At 49.0% G+C, this 24,633-nt stretch overlaps 1 protein-coding gene, 1 long non-coding RNA gene and 4 other non-coding genes across 10 annotated transcripts in view; 4 read left to right on the plus strand and 2 right to left on the minus strand.

The window, feature by feature from the left end:
- LOC140618876 (lipopolysaccharide-binding protein-like) overlaps positions 1-2,003 on the plus strand; it is a 30,519-nt gene extending 28,516 nt beyond the window's left edge. The window contains exon 17 of the mRNA XM_072801871.1: positions 1,949-2,003. Within this exon, the coding sequence (XP_072657972.1) occupies positions 1,949-2,003 (55 nt within the window). The remainder of the gene's footprint in view (positions 1-1,948) is intronic.
- Positions 2,004-8,241: 6,238 nt separating this feature from the next.
- Positions 8,242-8,374, minus strand: LOC140618904 (small nucleolar RNA SNORA71). Its single transcript, XR_012018899.1, has one exon. It is a non-coding gene; the product is annotated as a small nucleolar RNA SNORA71 (small nucleolar RNA).
- Positions 8,375-9,632: 1,258 nt separating this feature from the next.
- LOC140618903 (small nucleolar RNA SNORA71) lies at positions 9,633-9,766 on the minus strand. The gene has a single exon (XR_012018898.1). It is a non-coding gene; the product is annotated as a small nucleolar RNA SNORA71 (small nucleolar RNA).
- Positions 9,767-14,121: 4,355 nt separating this feature from the next.
- LOC140618446 (uncharacterized) lies at positions 14,122-24,307 on the plus strand. Of its 5 annotated transcripts, XR_012018578.1 has the most exons (7): positions 14,624-16,059; positions 18,025-18,076; positions 18,523-20,483; positions 22,139-22,208; positions 23,647-23,832; positions 23,927-24,050; positions 24,141-24,307. It is a non-coding gene; the product is annotated as an uncharacterized lncRNA (long non-coding RNA). The 5 variants fall into 5 exon arrangements; XR_012018576.1 differs by lacking the exon at positions 14,624-16,059 and adding an exon at positions 14,122-14,280 and having other exon boundaries at positions 23,927-24,307; XR_012018577.1 differs by lacking the exon at positions 14,624-16,059 and adding an exon at positions 14,288-14,527 and having other exon boundaries at positions 23,927-24,307.
- Positions 21,427-21,553, plus strand: LOC140618906 (small nucleolar RNA SNORA71). The gene has a single exon (XR_012018901.1). It is a non-coding gene; the product is annotated as a small nucleolar RNA SNORA71 (small nucleolar RNA).
- Positions 22,841-22,973, plus strand: LOC140618905 (small nucleolar RNA SNORA71). Its single transcript, XR_012018900.1, has one exon. It is a non-coding gene; the product is annotated as a small nucleolar RNA SNORA71 (small nucleolar RNA).
- Positions 24,308-24,633: the final 326 nt, after the last annotated feature.

Here is a 24,633-nt window from a genome sequence, read left to right on the forward strand (position 1 = left end):
TGTTGCATGGTTGACACACACACAGAAATAAAACTAGAATTTAGGGGGTTTTTTGTTTAAAAAATGTTATTCTGTTCCCAGATACTTTAAAATTCCAGTGTAACTGACATGTTACATTAGTTCAGGTGCACAAGGTCTACTGATTCAACAATTCTATACTATATCCAACTCAGTGCTCCATCACGGAAAACGTACTTTTTTCAAACATTTTATTTATATTATTTATGAGAGACAGAGACACAGGCAGAGGGAGAAACAGGCTCCATGCAGGAAGCCCAACATGGGACTCAATCGCAGGACTCCAGGATCACACCCTGGACCGAAGGTGGTGCTAAACCGCTGTGCCACCGGGGCTGCCCAGAAAACGTACCCTTAATCCCCTTCACCTAGTTCACCCATCCCCTCTCACCTGCTGTCTGGCAACCACCAGTTTGTTCTCTATAGTTAAAAATCTGCTTTGGTCTTCTTTTGGTGGTTTTGTTTTTTTAAATTCCATGACTGAAATCACTTTTCTCTCTAGTGGATTTATTTCACTTAGCACCATACCCTCTAGATTCATCCATATTGTTGCAAGTAGCAGGCTTTCAGTTTCTTACGACTGAGTGCTGTTCCATTCTGTGTGTGTGTATATATACATACATATGTATATATACACATGTATATACACACACATTTTTATCCATTCATCTGTGGATGGACAATTGGGTTGCTTCCGTATTTGGTTATTTTAAGTAATGCTACAGTAAACAATAGGGGTGGCTCTACCTTCCCGAATTAGTGTTTTTATTTGGGTAAATATCCTATAGTGGAATTACTGATCATGCGGTAGTTTTTTTTTTTTTAACTTGCATACTGCTTTCCAGAGTGGTTGCACCAATTTACATTCCCACCAACAGTGCACAAGGGTTCCTTTTTCTCCACATCTACAAGACTTAATTTTTTGATACTAGCCCTTCTGACTCCGATGAGGTGATTTTTTTTTCAAAAATTTTTTAAAGATTTTATTTATTTATTCATAGAGACAGAGAGAGAGAGAGAGGCAGAGACACAGGCAGAGGGAGAAGCAGGCATCATACAGAGCCTGACGTGGGACTCCACCCAGGGTCTCCAGGATCACGCCCTGGGCTGCAGGCGGCGCTAAACCGCTGCACCACCGGGGCTGCCCATGAGGTGGTATTTCATTGTGGCTTGGATTTGCAGTTCCCTGATGCTGAGTGATGTTGAGCATGTCTTTATGTGTCTGTTGGCCATCTGGATGCTACCTGGCATACTCTTGATTTGTCTCAACAAAAGTTCCTTATTTATTTATTTATTTATTTTTTAAATTTTTTATTTATTTATGATAGTCACAGAGAGAGAGAGAGAGAGGCGCAGAGACACAGGCAGAGGGAGAAGCAGGCTCCATGCACCGGGAGCCCGATGTGGGATTCGATCCCGGGTCTCCAGGATCGCGCCCTGGGCCAAAGGCAGGCGCCAAACCGCTGCGCCACCCAGGGATCCAAAGTTCCTTATTTAAAAAAAAAAAAAAAAAAGTTAAGTTTCTAATAGCTATGTACTTTTTGCTGTGGTTTTTAAAATCATCTTGCAGTAACTTTTTCTTATATTTGAAAATTGTGAAGTGTTCGTTTGTCCTCTGACAATTGTTGCCTTTTCCTTTCCCAAATTCAGAATCAGATGGTTAAAATGTCTTTTAGTCCTAAGGTATCTGTGTTTCCTTGAATGGCCACCAGGTAACACAACAGATTTGCCCTTTCACCTTAAGTGTAAAAGATACAATTAGATGTTAGCATTCTCTAGGTTTCAATTAATTCAAAATTTGTGAGAGCTCTTTGTTTACCAAATTTAGGATAAAAAACACCACACTGACAGAAGTAGTTCCATCTTTCAGAGTTAATTACATAGAGATTCTATTAATATAAAAACATTTGAATAATTTTATACTTTTTAGGTTCAAAGAAACAGACTCCTGTCCAAGCAAAAAGACCGGTACAAGAATGGTCTAAAGACCAGGATGCCTGGGTAGCTCAGTTGGTTGAAGATCTGCCTTTGGCTCTGGTCGTGATCCCAGGGTCCTGGAATCAAGTCCCACATCAGGCTCCTGCAGGAAGCCTGCTTCTCCCTCTGCCTATGTCTCTGCCTCTCTCTGTGTCTCTCAAATAAATAAGTCTTTTTTTTTTTTTTTTAAGATTTATTTACTTATGATAGACATAGAGAGAGAGGGGCAGAGACACAGGAAGAGGGAGAAGCAGGCTCCATGCCGGGAACCCGACATGAGAGCTGGACATGGGACTCGATCCCGGGACTCCAGGATCGCGCCCTGGGCCAAAGGCAGGTGCTAAACTGCGGAGCCACCCAGGGATCCCCATGAGTAAAGTCTTTAAAAAAAAAAAAAAGTTTAGGGACACCTGGTGGCTGAGGGGCTAAGCGTCTGCCTTCAGCTCGGGGCCTGATCCTGGAGTCCCGGGATCGAGTTCTGAGTCAGGCTTCCTGCATGGAGCCTGCTTCTCCCTCTGCCTGTGTGTCTCTCATGAATAAATTTTTTTTTAAAATGGTCTAGTGATTTTAAAGTTTCAACATCCTTGTCAATCAGTGAGTCAGTCACAGCTCCTACTTTATCAATGTCTTCACAGCTCATGTGTTTTTAGTCATTTATCCTTCACTACATCCTCAGAAATTCCTCAAGAGGCTTTCACTCTCTTCCATGCTCATTGCTGTTTAGTCTTACTGTCTTAGTAGAGGTCCATCTCTGCGATCTTCAGGATTGGTAGGAAAATTCTAAAAGCCTGATCAATGATGTCTCTCATTCATGACCTATCTACAGCTGGATTCTGACCAAACTTGACAGTGTGAAGCCAAAACCTCAAAGACCCCTGTACCCCCTTCAAATAGACTTCAATTTTCCCCAACAATGAGCCATATGTTTGGATCATTATATATTCATTCAGGGGCAGATCCAAGATTTGTCAGAAAAGCACAGCTTTGATAGTGACCAAAAATTCATGTTGCAACCTGCGAATAAATCACCTTGTTGAGCTCTCTCCCCTGCAGTCTTTATTAAAGTTTTCCATTTTGAGGCAATTTTAATGTTGTTCATTTTGTCAAAGTATAAACTTTTATAGACAAAAAAGTAATCTGCTCTAATTTTTATTCTCATTACTTGTTTTGTTATTAAATTTCAGTCTTTTTTCTATTTTAAGCCCTAAGAGGCATAATTTTCTCCTTAGGAATTACTTGAGCTACATCTCAAACTTTGGTATGCAAAAATTTTCAATTCAGTTGTTAATATTTCTAATTCCCCTTATGGTATCATCTTCTACTAGGCTTTTGTTTTGTTTTTAAGATTTTAAGAGAGAAGAGCACGTACAAGTGGGGAGGGGCAGAAATTCACCCAGACTCCACACTAAACAGAGAGCCTGACTCAGGGCTGGATCTCATAACCCTGAGATCAGACCTGAGCTCAAACCAAGAGTCCAATGCCTTAACCAACTGTGCCACCCAGGGGCCTCTGATGAAATTATTTTAAACCATGTTTTAAAATTTCCCAAGCATAGGGATTTTTTCAAACCTGTTTGTATTGTTACTACCTTTATTTTTTTAAAAAAAGATTTTATTTATTCATGAGAGACAGAGAGAGAGAGATGCAGAGACATAGGCAGAGGGAGAAGCAGGCTCCCTGTGGGGAGCCCAATACGGGACTCGATCCCAAGACCCCGGATCACCACCTGAGCCACCCAGGTGTCCTCACCTTCTAGTCCTAACGGAACACCTCAGACTGCAGCCTGCATGCCAAGCCTCAGGATGGTGACAGGAGAGGCTCAGGGGTGAAAATAAGCTGGCTGTGATCCACTTCTTCACACCCAGCCTCAGAGGCACACAGCTCGTTACGAACTTAAAAGGCAGCCACAGTGAGTCTGTAAGACTTACTGAAATGGGTGGGCTGAGAGTAAAGTGATGAGCTGCTACAATTCAAAAGAAAAACTCTTGGTCATTAAGGTCATTCCAGGCACAGCAGAGCGACACGGGGCTGGCCTTCCCAGTCCACGGATTCTCAGGGCACTGATGTCAAGATTCCGAGCCAGCTGAAGTGGACGCCAGCCCTAGCCCCAGGGATTTCCCTCCGATCTCCTGTGTGGAGGGAAGAGTTGGTTCATAATGAGCTGAGTAACAGCAGGGGGTGCTCTGGGGATGCTTCCTCCATCCTCTGGGGAGGACTCCTCCATCCTCTGCTCTTCTGGTGTCCAATAATGCCAAGAGAATCTAAAAAAGAAAGGACAGGTGAGACCAATGGTTTGGAGTTCCCACCCTCTGGGTCCCCCAGCGCTGGGCATGAACTCACCTTGGGGAGACAGATTAGCAAATTCAGATCCCAAGTCATCCCAAGGGTCACGGACTCATTATGGCCTGGGGACTTACTTCAATAGCCTCCAGATCTAAGGCTGATCTAAGAGGGAGAAAAAGCATACAAGCATTTAGTCTCCATTGCCTCCTTCCCCAAGTGACATCACTGAGAGGGTCCCCATTAACCAGGCCTAAGCATCTAGTCTATGCATGCCAAACTAGATTATCACCAGAAGAGAGGCTAATAATAAAAGGAAAACATCTTGAAAATCCAGTTTTTATAATAAATTATTTTCTTTCAAATAGTTCATGATCAGGGCAACTGACCACATATAGCTAGCCATAGGAGGACAGCTCACCGCTGTCAGGGGCTTGACCCTGAGTCCCACTGTATCTTGAGCAAAGGAATGGACCACCATCCTCAGCAGCTCTCCCCCACATTGTCATGACTTGCCCGCTCAGCCTGCCATTCTATTTTGCAAAGTCCCACTTAATAAGACCCAGCCAAGAAAGGCAAATGCAAAATTAACTTCTGATGAAACTTGTCCTGGTTAGGTGCCCAGACCTGTGAAGATCAACACTGCCAGGCCCACTTGAAGGAGAAATGAGGAAATATCTTGAATGCTTGAGGACACAGTGTGAGGGAACCCCAACTCAATCTCCAGACTCTACCCTCAGACATTTGAATTACCAGGTCTGAAGCGGGGTATGGGGTGATTAACTGTCTTTTCAGAATGGTCACCACTGTCCCTTAAATCCTCCAGCCTGGCTGAGGAACCAGAGACCAGGAACTAGGCTACAGGACAGGACAAGTCCCCTGATGCAAAAGGGACAGAGCAGGTAGGAAAGACAAGGGAACCCTCTGGGTTCTTCAATGGCTCCTGGGCACCAGGTTGTTCACATGTTATTCTCACTACCTCCACCTCATTGTGAGATGAGAACAAAACTGGCACAAAGGGATCCCATCTGCAAACAAAATACCTGAATATAAAGGGAAGAGGTCTCGGGAACGAGACAGAAGCCCCGACCAAAAGTTGGGGGGGGGGTGTGTGTCAATGCGATGGACACCTTGACCTCAAACCTCACTGCCCTTGTTACCTGGGAGCCAAGACAGGGCTCTTAGCATCACCATGTTGTATCTGTCAGGGGCACCACGCTGTATCTGAGTATACAAAGTGAAAGCACTGTTGCAGGGTTTCTGCTCCCTGAACACATCGGCAGTGCACAGCACAAAAGGCAGCAGCCAGTCAGCCTGCTGTGGATGGAGGACCACACTAAGCACCCAGTCACAATGTCCTACAGACGTGAACTAGAAAGCAGGCTAGGAAGTCCGCAGTCTACAATACAGATTCAAAGATCCACGGCCTGAAAGTTTTTTCTCCAGTCAACCCCTAGGGTTACCCTTTCTAAAAGAACCCACAAGACACAGACGAAGTCCGTGAAAGGCGAGCAACAGGCAAGATTATAAGTCAACACTCTCCTCCATCAGTGACTGACAAGAAAACTCCAACTGCTGGCAGACCATGACATGGTAACTCCCCCATGCCCCTAGTGCAGGCCCCATCTAGATTTTTCTTTATTTATTTAACATTACTGACAGCTCCTGAAGCAATCCACACTGTGCTCAAGAAAGAGTAAAGGAGCAAAGACAAAACACACATGAGCAATGCATTCACACACTGTCCTGACTAATGTGCTCTTATGGGCTAGCCTCCACTCCCATAAATTCATAAAGCAGAACCCATGATTTGCAATTCTTATGAGTGCCATTGAGTGCTATACGGACTTATTCCAGTGAGAGACCCATACAGAAACGTGTAGACTGACTGCTGACAAGAGGATCTGTAACGTGAAAAGACAGAAAGAGCCCCCAACAGGTCAGGGGGCTAGCCCAGTCACCACATCACATAGGAGCCCGCAAAAGCCCAAGCTCTGAAGGAACAGCAGGAGAAAAAAAAGCTAGCATGAGAAAGCTCCAGGACAGCTGGATCCCTCACACACAGGAATTTTTTCAGTGATTCTTCTCCCGGCCTATCAATGACCAGGGCACAGGTAGCTTGCAATCACTGTTGGATGCAGTAGCAGAAAAGGATAGAAAGAGAGCCTGGAAGGATGGGGAGGATGGTGCCAGGGGTCTGGGGAATGGCCTGAGGGAGGGTGAGCAGCCCTAGCCAAACACAGAGGAGCTTCTGTGTACCCTGTAGAGACCCTGTAACACCTCCATGCCAGAGAGTCAAGACACTTCCAGCATAAAACACTGAAAATGCTGGCATACCTGGGTGGCTCAGTTGGTTAAGCGCCCAATTCGGGTTTCAGCTCAAGTCATGATCTCACAGGTTGTGGGATCGTGCCCATGTTGGGGGTTCTGTGCTCACTGTGGAGTCTGCTTGAGAGTCTCTCTCTCTCTTCTCCATCTGCTCCTCCCCACTGCATGCGCACGCTCTCTCTCTCTCTAAAATAAATCTTTAAAAAAAAAATTCAGAAATGCTTTTGAGTTGGAAAAAATCAGGATCATATGGTCACGACAACTCCATGAAAAAATTTTAAAACATTTCACCATTATCCCAGTTATGCTTTGCTGAAGTGGAGACTGAGAACAGGTCACAAAACTAAGTAATTTCAGAGGCTGGACCAGGGTCTCTGGTGCCTAAATCCATATGCTTTCCATCAGGGCCCACTGCTGACACTAGGGAGCTGCCCTGGGAAGCCCCTCACCTACTTGAGCAGCTTTCTAGAGGCCCATCCTCTCTTGGTACTTGAGGGGTTGCCCACAATGAGGGGACAACTGTGAGCTCACAAGACATACACTTTCATCTCACTTCTCATTTAAACCCCAGGGCACAAGATTCCAGAGAGATGTGAACACCTTACCTTGGGCCCCATGGCCTCGTGCCCACTGAAGAGATGACACCTCTCATGGTGCCTCTGCAAGTGCAGACCCACCTACAAAACACAAGGCACAGATGAGCATTCGGCAGGCCCCAGTGGGCAGAGGGCACCCAGCACAGTGGCTAGCAGATTAGAGTACCCACAAACGTGGCCTACTGCTATTCCTTAACGGTCCCACACTACTATCTCAGAGACAAAAACTTAACTCTAGAAAGGGGTCTGCAGATGATCTGTGACAGGATAACATCAACATCAACCTATGTGCCTGTGTTCAATCTGTTGCTAACCAGTTTATGCCAAAAGGTTGTCAAGGCCGAGTTTTAGGGAGAGAGCCATGCTGACAGGAAGCCATAAGCCTGGGATGAGAGGGGAAACAGGTGGTGGGAGGGCCCTGGGTCCTCCATCTAGTGTGTAAGGGTAGCTTACCTATGTGCCAACTATCATGTGTTCTGCCCAGGTGGATTACTACTCCATTCCCTGCCCCTTAATCTAAGGACAGAGAAACATCATCCCCTGGGCACCATGGGTCCAGCCCATGACCAAGATGAGAGAAACACTTCCAAGAAGAGGAGGATGCCTCAGCTTGAGCAGGCTGGCTTGCTCTGGGGCGCTGTCTTCCCAGTGACACTGTACAATGGGATGGGCCCACTGCCTTACCATGTGGCATCTCAGTCTCCTCCGCCTTGCTTTGCCCTGTCCAAGTACTACAGATTAGACACCAAGGCAGAGGCACTGCCCTTAAGACCACAGCAAAAGAGGCATGACAAGCAAATCACCAATGTCCAGTGTGACCCGGGCTGAAAGATGGTGTGAGGGAGTGGGAAGGGTGGGATGTGAAGGCAGGGAAAGCTTCCTGGGGGGAGCCCTGGGAGAAGAGGGACCTCCACCATGGCTCTACCACTGGCCCAGGAACAGAAGCACCAAGGCAGGGCCCTGCTTGGCAAAAAAGGGCACTAGGCAAGCCACACAGCCCCGAGTACCAGGAATTAACACAAATTTGTGGGAAGAAAGACGTGTATGAAAGCTCCAGGGTTTGGAAGGGATGGGATGGGCCCTTCTAACACGCGGATGTGCTTTCAGCAATTCCTCTCCCTGCACTATCAATGACCAGGGCACAGGCAGCCCACGATCACTTTCGAATGCAGGAGCAGAAAAGGGAAGTGAGTGGGCCAAGAAGGGAGGCTTGGTTGGGCAGCAACCCAGGAACTGGCCTGAACTAGGAGCCTGGCATACAGGCCAATGCCCAGACTAACAGCCTGAGATTACAGAAGCTTCTCCTTACTCACACAGAGGTTTACCACGCCCACCCAGGAGATGAAGGGAAGACAAACAGTGCAGAAATACTGAGGATTCCTGGGTTCTGGAAGACTGAGTGTAAGTGGTCACCTAACAGCGCTCAGGCTCATATAACAGCACTCAGCCGTGCACCCAATACAAATCTCAGTTTGCCTCTAAAATGCAGCCCTCTGGGACGCCTGGGTGGCTCAGCAGCTGGGCGTCTGCCTTCAGTGCAGGGTGTGATCCTGGAGTCCCGGGATCGAGTCCCACATCAGCTCCCTGCACGGAGCCTACTTCTCCCTCTGCCTATGTCTCTGCATCTCTCTTCCTATGACTCTGAGGAATAAAGAATCTTTAAAAAAATAAAATAAAATGCAGCCCTTTGTCCATCCCCACACTGCTGCTTTCCAGGTCACAGGAGCCTTCATTGGGGGCTCTCAGGAGAAGAGGGCCCAGACCTGCTTGAGGGGACAGACAGCTGGGAACACTGGGAAGCAGCCTTCACCTGCATTCATTTCCACATCACATCATCTGAACACCTGTGGCCTCACAGCCCTAAGCTCTAGAGACCCAAGCAGGACACCGCTCACCTGGGACCTCCTGATCCTGGTTCTCCCGGAGGTCACCTCTCACATATGTGGGACAGCAGACATGAGACCCTCCTGCAGGGGACAAGAAGCACTTGGCGTGGCTTTACACATCCAGGAAATCACCATGCTCACTAACAGGGAAACGCTGGGGGAATCTGGTCTGAGGAGGTGAAAGCACTAAAAGCCCGCCTCCCTCCACCTACCTCGTTGTGCTCCGTCACCTCAGGCTGTCCCATTTTGGAACCTGTGAACATCAAGAAAACCTTGCAGCTTCTCCTCATCCTGTGTTACCAATGACCAGGACAGAGGCAGCCCGTAATCACCTGAAACACAGGGGCAGAAAGGGACACCGGGCCGCTGAAATCAGAAACCAGTGTCAGAAGACCAGACAAGCAACTCAGACATGTACTGAGGGAGGACCCACACCCTGCTCCCCCTTTACAGCCTCAGAGACAGAAACCTCGCCCAGCCAGGCACAGAGAGCATGCAAGACGGCCGGCACCAGGAGGCACCTGAGAGGTGGTGAGGGGGAGCAAGTGTGGGAAAGCTCCAGAGTTTGGAAGGGACAGGAGTGGACCCTCCAAACACGGGGAAGCGCTTTCAGCGACTCCTCTCCCTGCACTATCAATGACCAGGACACCGACAGACCACGATCACTTTCGAATGCAGGTGCACAAAAGACACACGGTGAGCCAGGAAGAGAAGCCCTTCCGCGCCCCCAGCTGCGCCGCCAAGCCCAGGACCCCGAGCACCGTCAGCACTTGGTGCAAAGATTCCACCTCCCGTCATCAACAGGAAGACCACCTCCCGGCAAGATCGCCTCAACTGCTTATTCACCCCACAAACGCAGCCTGAGAACCTACTACGTGCCGGGCACTGTGGCCTCAAAGACAAAGGACACCCGCAAGGACTCTCGTCCCTCCAGAGCTCTGGCACTCTCCGCACTTGCAAGAAGCTGAAGCGCAGCACCAGGAAGTGATGAGCCAAGGTTCTGTGGCCGGCCCCGGGCTGCGGCACGATCTGAACCCGGCCCCCTCCGGCCTCCTCCCGCAGAGCCTGAGCTCCAGGGACCCCCCCGCCCCCCCCCCCCACGCGCGGCAGCACTTACCCAGGCCTCACCCCTGCACACAGGGCCGGCCTCGGGCGCCGCGCGTCACGGTCCCGCAGAGCCCGCCGGCCCCGGCACCAGGAGCGGGGGGAGGCGGGAACCACCCTCGGCCGCTCGGGGCCCGTGGGCGCCGCCGACTGGAGGCCCGGACACGCGCTCCGCACGGCCCGGCTCGCGCACTCTCCCTCCCGAGCGCTGCGGGCCGCGAGGCGGGCCCAGGCGGCTCCGCTCACCTGGTAGGCAGCCGGCCGACGGCTGGGGGCGGGGGCGGGGGCGGGGGCGCATCCCGGGCCGCGGGCCGCCTCGGCTGCGCACCCGCCGCCCGCGCTCAGCGGGACCGTCCCGGGAGCCCCTCCTCCAGGACCCGCCCGCAGAGGCCCGCCCCGGAGCCGGGAGCGGGGCCGGGAACCGGGGCTGACCTCCGCCGGCTCTCCGCGCCCGCCCCGGGCCTCAGTTTCCCCTTAAGGTGGTGGGAGCCCAGAGACCACGCGCCCGGCGACCCCCGCCCCGGACTCACCCCGGGCGCCGCGAGCTACGGCGCGGGGGCTGCGGATGCCTGAGGATTGCGGCAGACGGACCCGGGTGGCCCGGGACCGCACGCGACGCCGCGAGGCTCCTCCCCCGCCCGGCGCCCGCCGAAAGGCAGCGGGAGCGCGGGCTGCGGCCTAGAGCGGCGCCTCCAGGGGCGGATCCCGCGCGCGCGGTCCTGTCGCGCCCCCTGGTGGCGGGGAGGTCGAATTCTGACTCCGTGGGGCTTGCGATAATTTTCAAGAACAGCCTGAAATTTTGGAAATAACATTTCTCTCACTTATATTGCTTTTCTTTTTATTGTTTTGGCCACTGGTTTGTTACTAATTCATCGAAATGGTTACTCGTCCACGTAAGGAGCTGTTATTAGCAAGAGCTCATGTTAATTGCAGGTATTTTGGACCATAGGGTTCTTGCCTGATTGACCACTGCATTCACAGTACCTCGTTTTGGGGGCTGGCACAATTGAACAAATGAACGAATTCTGGCCATATATTTGGACATCGCCAGGTTAAAATATTGTTCTGATGACTTGAAAGTGGAACGTGAGAGTGACAAGGAGATAAACCTAGAGAGATGGGCGGGTGTTCTGCTAACCTTTGTCCCCAGAATGAGTCCTTGAAGCAGGAGGGACTTGATCAGATCTGCATAGTGGCAGAGAAGACAGAGAACCCATGCTCCCAGCAGGACACTGCAGACAGGGGGCTTGTGGCTCCCAAATCTCACAAGTGCTAACACTACCTGCATCCTGGGCCACTGTTCGTCTTGAACCTGAGGCAATCCTGGCACTAACTCAGCCCACATTCTGAAGTATAAACAGCCCGAGGAGAGGGTCCCCCCCCCCGCCCCCCCGGCTCAGATTCCTGTTACTGACTAGGTCAGCACAGTGGGGAAATCCAAGCCCAAGGGATACAACCGAGAGGGTGGAAGGAATCTCTGAAGGTGAGCTTCTCCATACTGCGTACCTGGGAGGAGTCTGTGGGATTTCAAGACTGTGAGAACATTGGGGAACTCTCTGATGAGCAGGGACCGCGGATACTATAGCTATGAAGACACTGTACCACGGGGTCAGGTGTGCACTCTTGAAGCCCTGGTGTCCTCTCCTGCCTCCTGTTCTTGCTTATATGCTCTGTGTGACCTTGACTAAATGACCCAACTCCTCTACCTAGCTTGAGTTTTCCTGTTCTGAAAAGTGGACAAAATCATAGCTTTCCCCTCAAAGCATTGCTTCAAGAATAATGTGAAATGATTGATATCGAAACCAAAGCACAGAGCAAATGGTCAAGCATACTAGTTGCCATACTTTAATATTTCTGAGAAAGCCAAGGTCTTCTGTCACAGCAAGGACACTGTGGGATTATTTATGAGCCTGAGAGAATGTGCTATGTTTGAAAAGTCTAAGGCAGCACTGTCAGTAGAAATATAATGCTAGCCACATATTTAATTTAAAATGTTCTGGGGTGCCTGGGTGGTTCGGTCGATTAAGTGTCTGCATTTAGCTCGTCATGATCCCAGGGTCCTGGGATGGAGCCCCACTTCAGGCTCCCTGCTCAGCAGGTGAGTCTGCTTCTCTCTCTGCCCCCCACCTCTACTTATGCACACACTCTCTCTCAAATAATAAATAAAATCTTTAAAAATAAATAAATAAAAATAAAATGTTCTGAGAGCCACATTAAAAAGGTACAAAAAAAGAGTGAAATTAATTTTTTTAAAGAAAGGCAGGTGCTAAATCATTGAGCCACCCAGGGATCCCCAAATTAATTTTTATAGTATATTTTATTTAACCCAATATAACCAAAATCTTGTCATTTCACCATTTTTAAATATCCTTAAATTATTAATGAGATATTTGCTATCTTTTTTCTCTGAACAAAGTCTTCAGAGTCGGATGCATGTGTAACACTGACATTTGGACCAGCTACATTTCCAGTGCTCCATAAGCCTCAGTGGCTGCCAGCTGCTAGGTTCATCAGCCCAGGTCTAAAGCCATCTACCTTTGATCAACTCTTTGCAGCAAGAGGAGAGAAGCAGCAAGCAGGAGGCTGAGAGCATGTCCCTTCCACAGCTCCCAGCACCCCAGGAGTCTGGGACATCCTAGGAGGAGATGGGCCTCCCTGCCTGGCTCAGGCTGGGGGCCTTATTGTCCCAAGCTGGCGATTAAGGCAAGGGTGCCCTAAGAAGATTGTAAAAGGGTAGAGCCACGATTCAATCCTAGATTATTCTCCTGCACCCTTTGCTCTCACGATGCCAGGGAAGGGATCTGGGGCAGTTTCTTTGTGCATCCCCAGTACCGAGAAGAGGCTGAGCGTCTAAAAGGTGGAGCTGAGGCTTGTTAATCATCAATAATCAATAATCAATATCAATAATCATCAATAATCAATAATCATCAATCATCAATAATCATCATCATTATTGCTTATTATGCAATAAGATGCTAAAATGGGCATTGCAGCAAGGCACCAAAGAGTCACCACGATATAGGAATAAAAAGCTAAGCAACAAGAAATTGCCCTTGTGGTAAGCAAATCGTGGCCCAGTATCGGCCATTTCTGAAGGTTCCATCTGATAAAATGGCAGCTGCCTTCCAAAGAAGGTGTTGGACCGGATGCAGAATTTAGGAAGAAAATAACTGAGCAGTGACTGCTCGTTAGACATTAAAACGAGGGAGAATTATGTGTTCTGTTTCTTAAAATAGTCCCACCCCACCACCACCCCTTGCCCCCAAGAGGGAGAACAAGTGGAGGGCCTGGGGTTGCGGCAGAACCCCGTGGGAGCTGGATACCTGCTACCCTGGTAGGGAGCTCAGGGGAGCCAGGTGTGACCCACTCCTCCGTCCAAGGCTCATCATTTTCTTCAGCAGATGTAGCATCGGTGGTAGTGAGGCAGGTGGAATAGGGAAATGTTGGGAAGCAGCAGGAGGAAGAAGGACAAGGAACACGGAGCCGACCTTACACCTGTTGGATAACAGGATACTCGTGGCGGTGAAAACCCGCAGAGACGCCACACGGGGGGGGGGGGGGGGGGGGGGGGCCACCTGCGGCACGCATGCGCAAAAGCCCCAGTTAGCCTGCGACTGACGGAAACGGACCCCTCCGCTGGGGGCGCTAGAGGACTCCGAGGAGACCGTCCCTACCGCGTGACCGCGAGAGGAGACTCAGACTGCGCCTGCGCATAGTCACTAGCCTCGAGCTTGCGTGATGCTCTATGGAGTTCTTGCAACTGTTTCCAGAACCCTACGTGTATATATTCCGCCGGTTGCTCATGACTGCCTCCCTGAGTGCACCTGCACAACCTCCTCTTCGAATGTGTACTTTTGCTTTGCAATAAAGCTTCTCTGCTCTACTTTACTCTGATTGGTCCTCGAATGCTTTCTCGCGGCCAAGTCAGGAACCTATACCCCCTGCTGGTGGTTGAGGGCTCAGGGTGCGAGAACTCTCCCAGTGTCAGAATGTCCGCCTGCTACCCAAGAGGTCCTGCCCGAGAGGGAGCCTGCTAGGGGGAGGGGACCACCTGGAAGGAACTGGCCTGTTCATATCCCTAGGACAAAGGGTAGGTTCTTCAAAGAATCCCTGAAATAGAGGCCAAGAGAGAAAGACCTATCTTAAATATGTGTCCAACCTGGAGAGGAATCTCCCCTCCACCTCAATCTTTATGCCACCTGTTCTGATCCTGGAGATACTGGGGGTAGGAAAGTAAGAGGAGTCCTCCTGGTGAAGAGAGACACATGTTGGGTAAGGGAGAAGTCTCCCCTCCACTCTCAGCTGAGAGCAGCCCACCCTGCGCTTGGCCCCAGATGGTGAGAGAAGTCGCTATGATCGCTAAAAATGTGATTAATATATTAGACTGGCATTTAAAATAATTGAGTGGAAACAGTGTTCACTATTTTCAGCGTTTAAAGACTTAGTACCTAAGAAAAGCTATGAGGCCTGCCTGATATTTTTCTAAAGACAGGGAAAAGATACTTCCTCTATTTAGAAAGTCTAAAGAGGCAAGTAAAAAAAAAAAAAAAAAGGTATAATTACATACCAGGAATCCTGCTTTCAACATACTGGTCTCATTAAGAAAGATTTGGGCTATAGCTAGGAGGCCAACATTCCACCATCCTGGAGTTTGTGACCTCACAGTGGCTGAGAGATCTCCATGGCTTGGAGCCCCTTCTCTTGGGGAAATGGAGCTGTGGCTGCTGGACAGATTGCTCCAAGGAGGTGATGCCCAGGGTCCAAGCTGGTAGTCCAGAATCAACCCTGTGAAGTCTACAGGAGCCCCAGGCCCTGTCTGTCCCTGCATTAAGAATGATCGCCATGCTAGAAGCCTTGCTGTTTCTGTTCATCATCCTCGTTTCCTTCTTGCTGCTTCTCTGTTACTGCTTCTTTCAGAGGGAATCCACTCCGGCTCCTGCAAGGTGGGGCTGAGGCCCAATGGAAGCCATGGCCAGTCTGACCCCTCAGGGCCTCTCAAGCACAACGGACTCTTCTTCCTCAGCTGTCCATGGTCTGGGTCTTGGCCTGTTTTGGGGTCTCCAACAGCCCCAGGACCTCACTGGATGCTTCCCACCAGAGTTGGCTTCCACCTAGGTCTCCATCCCTCCTTCTCCCTAGGTCCCCTAGCTGGGTTCTCTGACCCTCACACCGTATTTCATACTAGTTTTGCTTCTGGTTCATTTTTGTCCTGGGCTGTGGACCTCTGGTTCTGGAGAGGGACTCGGTGTGGGCTCAGGAAAGAGATGAATGGATCAGGCCCCTGCCATGGAAACAGACATAAAAAGAACTGGCCTCCTCCCTCCAGAAACTAGCAACTCTGGGCCCTTAAGAACTGGAATCCCAAGTAAAGACTGATAGTCTTACAGGGACACTGGACTTTCCTTATATCCGTTGTGGACAATCCTTGAAAACAACCATGTGACTACTCAATCTGGATGATCATAGTTAATTTACTTGGGTATCCCTGAACAACAGCCCTGGACCTTTCTTGCTAACTAAATCACTGAGATATTTGTGGCTCATTACTTAAACTTTCCTGGGTTAAATTTTTGCTCGAACACTTAGGCATTCCAGGATGATATTTGACTTAGCCCCATGATCTTTTGCCCTGGTAGCTGACTACATCAATTTTTCACTCTTAAGACCTTGGGTTTTCCTGCCCAAGGGAATCAGACATCCCCTCCTTCCTCCCACTCTGGCTATTTCTCTGGGACTTCCAGGAAGAAAACAGGAATGTTTCTATGATTTCACCATTATGTAGAATATTGACAGATAGTTTACTTATATATTCTATTTCAAGAAGTCTAAGAATTTTTGAAAGTTACTAATGGATATTAGTTTTCATCAGGTGATGATGATACTAAAATTTATTAAACTGCCTTCCTATAGTCCAACACCTATTTTTTAAAAAGCACTTATGGTATTGAGTTTCAATATATTATTTTACCTGCCTTTAAATTTTCTAATTGCGGTAAAATACACATAACAAAAATTATCATCTTAACCATTCTTAAATATTCAGTTCAATAGTATCCAGTACATTCACACTGTTGTGCAGTCTCCAGAAATTTTATCTCGCTAAACTGAAACTGTACACTTTAAACAACAATTCCCCATTCCACACTTCCCTAGCCCCTGACAGCCACCATTTCCCTTCTTCTCTGAACTTAACTACTCAGGGTGCCTCATGTTAGTAGAATCATACAGTATTTGATCTTTTATGTCTGGCTTATTTCACTTAGCATCATGCCCTCAAGGTTCTTCCATGCTGTGGCATATGTCAGAATTTCCTTCTTAAGACTGAGTAATATCCCATTGGTGTGTGTGTGTGGGTGTGTGTGTGGGTGTGTGTGTGTGTGTGTGTGTATCACATTTTTAAAATCCATTCATCTGTTGATGGACACTTGAGTTGCTTCCACCTTTGGCTATCATGAACAGTGCTGCTATGAATACAGGTAGACAAATATCTCTCAGATCACATTCCTAATTGTTTCAAGAATATACCCTAAAGTGGGATTGCTGGATCATAGAGTAATTTTATTTTTAACTTTTTGAGCAATTGCTATACTATATTATTTTCCATAGCAGCTGCACCAATTTGCATATTCTACCTATTTTAAAGTTTAAAAACTGAGGTTCAGAAAGATTAAGTCACTTGCTACTACAGCTAAAACGTGGTAGAGAAAACTTTTAAGTTATGTCTGTTGTATTAATTTCCTAAGGTTGCCATAACAAAGTACCACAAACTGGGTGGCTTAAAATGGCAGAAATTTATTCTGTCACTATTCTGGAGGTCAGATGTCTGACATCAATGGTCAGAAGACATTCACTGGCACCTGAGTGGCTCAGTTCAGTAAACGTCTGCTTTTGGCTCGGGTCATGATTCCAGAGTCCTGGGATCGAGCCCCACATTGGGTTCTCTGTTCAGTGGGGGAAGTCTGCTTCTCCCTCTGCCCCTCCATTCCCACTCAAGTGTTCTCTCTCTCTCTCTCTCAGATAAATAAATATTTTAAAAAAGAAAAGACGCTCACAAGACAGGAGTGCAGTTAGTGCCCTCTGAAGGCACTGGGGGCGAAGGCTGCTTCCACCCGAAAGTTGCCAATATATTTTTAAAGATGTTTACATCTATACTCATGAGAGGGACTATAATTTATTTTCCTTTTATTGACCTTGCCTAATTTGGGGACCATGGTTATTCTGTGAACTGAGAATGACTCCCTTTTTTCCTATTATCTGGGAGACTGCGTAAGGCTGAAAAGCTGGGTATGATGTCTTCTTTATGGAAATATTGTTAACTACCGACTCATCATTTTAAAGTGCTCTGAGATGAGTCAGGTTTTCTATTTTACCTTAAGACAATTTTGCTATATATTTTTCAGGAATGTGTTCATCTTTTTTTTAAAGATTTTATTTATTTAAAAAAAAAGATTTTATTTATTTATTCATAAGAGTCACAGAGAGAGGCAGAGACATAAGCAGAAAGAGAAGCATGTTCCCTGGGGGAAGCCTGATGCGGGATTCGATCCCAGTACCCCGGGATCATGACCTGAGCCAAAGGCAGACGCTCAACCACTGAGCCACTCAGGAGTCCCAGGAATGTGTTCATCTTAAGTTTAAAATTTTATTTTTCTCTGATTGTTTACTCTCTGCTCTGACTGCACTCCAACTCCTCTCTCATTCCTAAAAGTGTTTGCCGCTGTTGCTCCAGATGTGGTTATGCTAATTTTCTGCCATTTTACGTTCTGCTTTTGTAATGTTATTGATTTACTATACTTGGATCAGTTCAATTGTCCTTTTTTCTTATTATTTTAAGCCCTCTGGAGCCGACTGGGACACGTGGAATTTTTCTTACACTTTAGAATTAGGTGAGTTGTTTTTCATAGCAATAATAAGGATTTCTCCTCTCCTGTATCAACATTTGAAGCTCCTCAACTCTCTTCTAAAGTTTTTATTTATTTATTTGAGAGAGACAGAGTGTGTGCGAGAAAGAGAGAGAGAGAGAGAGAGAGCATGAGCAGGGAGGGGGGGTAAAGGGAGAGGGATAAGCAGACTTCTCGCTGAGCAAGGAGCCTGATACAGGGCTAGATCCCAGGATCCTGGGGTCATGACCTGAGCCAAAGGCAGATGTTTAGCCGACTGAGCCATCCAGGTGCCCTAAAGTTCATCTATTGCCATGCAGTGAGATGTTAAGATATGATCCCATGCAGTTCCTAAATGCTTCACATACTCATTCCCCACCTCTCCCCCACTTCAGTTTCTGAGTCTTCCTCTTCCTTTCCGTGAATGTCTCTCTGTTCCCCCCTTTCTACAGGAGCCCTTCAAAATCCTGCTAAGACACACCACTACCAAGAAGCCACCTTTTGGAAATTGATAGAAGACTGACTCTATTTATGGTTCCACAGCACAAGCCTCCAGGCTGCTTTAGAAACCATGCTTCCTCACACTCACCATGAAAAATCAAGGGGGAAAGTATCATTTTCCCAGCTTAGGTCCCACATCCAACTTTTTGTCAGAGGAGGGTGGGACATCATAAGTGACATTCCCAACAAGGTTGAATTCAACAGGGAGAGCGCCACAGGGAATCAGGGAGAAGAGTGAGTAGGTCCAAACTCTGAATGTCCTAGCCACTTATATATCTAGAGTCACATGAAAATACGTAGTTTAAAAAAAAAAAAGAAAGAAAATACGTAGTTTTCTGAGAATGCCTCTCAACGTAGGCATTATTGGTTGGTGATGGTCTGTATTACAGGAGGAAAACATCTTTTTAATCCAAGTATGCCAAAATATACTTTTCTGACCAGTAATAGAAACTAAATACTACCCCCCAAAAAGAAATTAAATATTACCAAACACATTTTCAAGCATTCGATAAATTGTTCTTAGATTGATTCCTGGATTTGAATTTTAACTCTGATGCCTACCTTAGGGGCAGCAGTCTGCCGTGGGTCCTGAGCACCTATGCATATTCTTTCTGGATATGCTAAGAATCCAAGGCCTTGACTCCTCTTTACCTAAGCCCTTCCTCAGAGTTGCGTTTTGCAGGGAGCAATTTTGAACGACGGATAAACTCTCCTCCCAGACTAAAACCAGGGTTACTTCTGTTTGTGATGAGTAGTGAATCCCCTAAGCTCAGTGTCCCTCTCTTGAAACACACTGTGTGTGCAGCAGCCATCACGCCCTGTGCACCATCCCATGGGGCCTACAAGGCACCAGAACCAACATGAATGAACATAAAGCTCTCTCTGCTTTGCCACAATAATAAGATCCTAAGACTCTGACTCAGGAATTTTGTGACCTCTGCTAGCATCTACGACACGGTAGGGTAACGGGTGAGCTTGCAACGAGGGTTTGCTCTCAGGTCATGAATGCACAGTTCTTAATACATATTAGTTGCATGATCTTGGGCACATTAACTAAACTTTCTGAGCCTTTGTTCCCTCATCAGCAAAATAGATAATAATCATATTTACCTTATAGGACTGATACAATGGTTAAATAGATCAAAATCCTGGAATATTATGTGTACTTAAAACTTAGTCATTATTTGACATTATAGTAGTGGTGTCCTTTGTCCTGTTGATGGGATGGGGCATTGCAGTGACAGATATCATGCTATGTAAAACACTGGTATTCCCTCAGGCAGGCCCTTGCTGTCCACTCTGGCTAAGTAGAACCCCACCATTGTACCACCCTGCCCATTTCCTTTGTAGTACTTGCCATGATTTTTAATTATTGCATTCGCTGGCTCATATCCCCACGAGAAATTAACAACAGAAAAATCAGGAAGCCTGTCTATCTTCAATGCATTTCCTTTTTTTTTTTTTAATATTTCAATGCATTTCTAATGCTTAGCACAGTCTCTGATATGAAGTTGCTGCTCTGTAAATTTTTCTGGGTGGGTGGGAATCTAAATGAACGAATAGAGGAGCGTGTGGGTGGATGGATGGATGGATGAGAAAGCTCCCTAAATATTTTCCGGATGAATGGACGGATGGGTGCACGGGGTGATGGGAAGATGTAGGGATGCTTGCGGTCCGGGCCGCTCGATTTGCACCTCCTATGCACGAGGGGGCGCGAACAGCCCGCGCGCGGGTGCAGCTCCGCAGACGCGGCTCTCGGCCGCAGCCCGCGCTGCAGGTGCCTTTCGGCCGGCGCTGGGTGGGTGGAGGGTGTCCCTGCGGCTGCGGCGGCCCTTCGCGTTGGTCCCGAGCCGACTCGAGCCGGGCCGCAGCGTCTCCTCCTGTCCCCGCCGCGACGGTCCCGGTGCCCCGGGTGAGTGACTGCAGGGCCGCGCTGCGCAGGGACCCCGGCGGCCTCCAAGGCTGGTGCTGCACTCCTCTTCCCCCCGACAGGAGGGGAAACTGAGGCCCGGCGCGGGCGCGGAGAGCCGGCGGAGGTCAGCCCCGGTTCCCGGCCCCGCTCCCGGCTCCGGGGCGGGCCTCTGCGGGCGGGTCCTGGAGGAGGGGCTCCCGGGACGGTCCCGCTGAGCGCGGGCGGCGGGTGCGCAGCCGAGGCGGACCGCGGCCCGGGATGCGCCCCCGCCCCCGCCCCCAGCCGTCGGCCGGCTGCCTACCAGGTGAGCGGAGCCGCCTGGGCCCGCCTCGCGGCCCGCAGCGCTCGGGAGGGAGAGTGCGCGAGCCGGGCCGTGCGGAGCGCGTGTCCGGGCCTCCAGTCGGCGGCGCCCGCGGGCCCCGAGCGGCCGAGGGTGGTTCCCGCCTCCCCCCGCTCCTGGTGCCGGGGCCGGCGGGCTCTGCGGGACCGTGACGCGCGGCGCCCGAGGCCGGCCCTGTGTGCAGGGGTGAGGCCTGGGTAAGTGCTGCCGCGCGTGGGGGGGGGGGGCGGGGGGGTCCCTGGAGCTCAGGCTCTGCGGGAGGAGGCCGGAGGGGGCCGGGTTCAGATCGTGCCGCAGCCCGGGGCCGGCCACAGAACCTTGGCTCATCACTTCCTGGTGCTGCGCTTCAGCTTCTTGCAAGTGCGGAGAGTGCCAGAGCTCTGGAGGGACGAGAGTCCTTGCGGGTGTCCTTTGTCTTTGAGGCCACAGTGCCCGGCACGTAGTAGGTTCTCAGGCTGCGTTTGTGGGGTGAATAAGCAGTTGAGGCGATCTTGCCGGGAGGTGGTCTTCCTGTTGATGACGGGAGGTGGAATCTTTGCACCAAGTGCTGATGGTGCTCGGGGTCCTGGGCTTGGCGGCGCAGCTTTCCCCTGCCTGGGAAGATAGCAGGCTGCGGACATGGGCAGCCCGGGTCCAGGTCATTGATGGTGCAGAGAAAGGATTTTTTGAAAGCGCTTCCCCGTGTTTGAAGGGACCCTTCCTGTCCCTTCCAAACCTGGAGCATTCTGCACTTTCTCTTTCCTACTACCTTTTAGATGTCTCCTGTCACCTGGTGCCAATGTCGTGCTCATTGATGGTGCAGGGAGAAGATTCAGGGGAGGGTTGTCCTCTGTTTGGAGGATCCACATCCTCACCTTCCAGTTTTACCACGTTCCATCTTCTCCGCAGACACCTTGGGCCTCGGGGGCCCTGTGTGTGCATTAGTGCCATTGTTGGGGCTTTCACTTTCTGCCCCTGCTGTTGGGAACCAGGCTATGTGTGTTACTGGAGGTTTCCTTGATGCCCAGTATAAGTGCTGTGGGGCAGCCATGGTATGCTCCTGTATATCTAGCCTTGGCCTGTCACTGCTTAATGAAGCGTTAATCAGCAATGGTCACCCTATCGTAGAGCACACACTGTCTCCCTCTTCAGAGTTAACTACTGTCATTTCTATGAGGAGATACGTAACGTGTTAAGGAAATAACAAGAGCCAACATTTGTCGAATGCTTGGTTTATCCAATAACTACTGTGTTAAGCCCTTTCCTGATGCCTAGCGTGCCCTGCTGTGAGCAGGGACAAGTTGGATGCCCATTCTTGGGTTCTTGTCTGTTGCAGATGAGCCCACTGTGTGCAGAAGTGTCATGGTTGTTGTATCAGGAACATTCTAGACCCCAGTGTCCTTGAGGTAAGATCTCTTGTTTCTTCTCTGGAATGTTGGTTCCTTGCATCTAGTACAGTCGTGTGTGGGTTCCTAGGGGCTTTGTATGAATGTATAAGGGAACTGAGAGGTGAGAAGGTAATGTCTATGAGTCTCCAGATCTGCTCCCTCAATCCCAGGCAACCTAGATCACATCTGTCCTTTAATACGTCCTCAGGGCTGCTGCAGAGGAAGGGCCTCCAGGGTCTCACTGGGTAATGAGAGCTCTCTAGGACAGCAGAAGCATGTTGTGATGGGAAATGGCACCCTCATATTGGAGACTCCTGTCCCTGGCTTTGAATCCTCTTGTGCTACTCTCTCAGTGACCTGTTCAGAACCTTATTTTCTTCATTTAAAAAACAAACTTAATCATAGAGATGACTTCTGTGCTGCTTAAGACCACAGGATTCCTATCATTTCCAGCCCTAATATTTTCCCAGCATTTTTGCCCAAAGTGACTTCTCTTTGATTCCCTTTGGCAGGGAGGTTCTATGGGGCTTTTGCAAGAATGGCTACTCTTGAGGTCCTGTTTTGGCTGGGTGATTGTCCCAGATTCAATATATTCCAAAGGCCAGTAGCACCTGCTTCTCTTCCTAGGTCTCTCTCTCTGCCCTTCTCGCACCTGCATTCAAGAGCGATCATGGGCTGTCTGTGCTCTGGTCATTGATAATGCAGGGAGAGGAATTGTTGAAAGCAGCTTCCCGTGTTTGGAGGGTCCACACTGTCCCTTTCAAATGCTGGTGCTTTCACACAGTCCTGCCCATCTCCAACTAGTGCTCTCTGGTCTCTGGCATTGAGCACTGCCTTGTGAGAGTCCATGATGGGACACTTTAGCTTGGCCTTGTTCAGCTTGGCCTCCTATTGTGGGAAACCGGGCTCTGTTTTTTTTTAGATACTTTACAGGGTTTAAGGAGCCAGGATGAATTCTGCATAATGACACTGTGCAATACTGAGTGGTTTATACTGATTGCCATAAGATTTTCAAAAGGTGGCAGCCTTTTGGATTTGGTGGCCCCGGGCAGACCTTCAAAGGGGTGGGTGTGACGGGAGATGAGAAGGTATTGGGTGGGAGTGGGGAGAGCAACCTGGGGAGGAGTTTGGCGCTGAGGTGAGCACAAGCACCGAGGAGACAGATGCAGGGGTGTATGTGTAATGACAGCAGGCTGAATTAGTGACCTTCACTCCCAGTGTGGGATGGGGATGGGTGGCGGGCTCAGTGGAAGAGTCTCTGAGCTTGAGCTCTCCCACCATCTCTACCAATTACTGTATCTGTTCTTGCCCTGAAAACGCCCCTTCTTTAAGGTAGTGTTTATTTTGACTCTTCTGGGAGCACTAAGATTCATTTTTAAGTTGTGTTTGGTGTGAAAAATAACCCAGCAGCTCATGCCTGATTAATTGGGACATTCTCATTGATCATTGATAACAGTTTGGAGAAAGATGAGATCACATTGGAACCCAAACACCTGTTGTGACCACCTGCCCTGTGGCGTCGTCCTTACTCTAGGAGGGCTGCCTTGGATCTGGAGATTGTTGGAGGAATTCTGAGGGGATGGAGGCACTGGTGCTCTCGGATTGACCTTGGTCCCAGCTGTCCTGGAGGGACCTCATCATGGTGAGTTAATGGGGCTTAGCAATGGGGCTAAGTTGGCCTGTGTTTCTGACATGGAAATTCTGGACTGCTGGCCTCATTGAACTTTCTCCTTTAGATTGTCGTTTGGGTGGATCATGGACATTGGAGTAGCATAATGAAGAAAGCTGTTGCCGTGTGAACGTTGCCAGACCTTCTCACCATGTTGCCTCAGCAAAGCATGGAAGGGCTTTTCTCTCTGTGTAAGCAGGCCAGAGGGAAAGCCCTGGGACCCTGGAAGCTTGAGGTGTGGAGCCAGAGACTTGAGCTGGCTCTGCCGTTCCCCCCTGCAGGAGTCAGAATGCCATGGACCAGGAAGACTGGTTTGCTTCGACCTGGGCCAGGTTGTCCAGTGGCATCCATGTCTCCCCACCTTCTCCTCCTCTGACTTTTCAAGAGTTTTCAGCACTGTGCATCCTTGTCCTCTCACCTGCCTAATAAATCTTGAAACTACCCTGAAGCTTGTTTTTGTTATTTCTCTTCTATTTTAAAATCCACACCTCCATATGCCAGCAAGGTAGGTATAAAGAAAGCAGATCATGAGCAGATCTTCCATTTTTTACTCACTGAGATGTTCCACTTAACATACTTCTGAGGCTTGGCCTACAGATAGGAAATGGAATATAGAGTTTGGACTAGGGGTTGAACCATCCCAAGTGCTTCTGGGAGCCTCAGGTTTGGGAGAAAAGGAAAATGTTAGAATCATTGGCTAAAAGACCTTTGAGCCAGGGTTTTGGAAGAGAGAGAAAAAAGAGAGTGGGGTGGATGGAGAGGCAGAGTCGGGCT

The sequence above is a fragment of the Canis lupus genome, chromosome 26 (assembly GCF_048164855.1).
Source record: "Canis lupus baileyi chromosome 26, mCanLup2.hap1, whole genome shotgun sequence".
NCBI classification, from domain to species: Eukaryota; Metazoa; Chordata; class Mammalia; order Carnivora; family Canidae; genus Canis; species Canis lupus.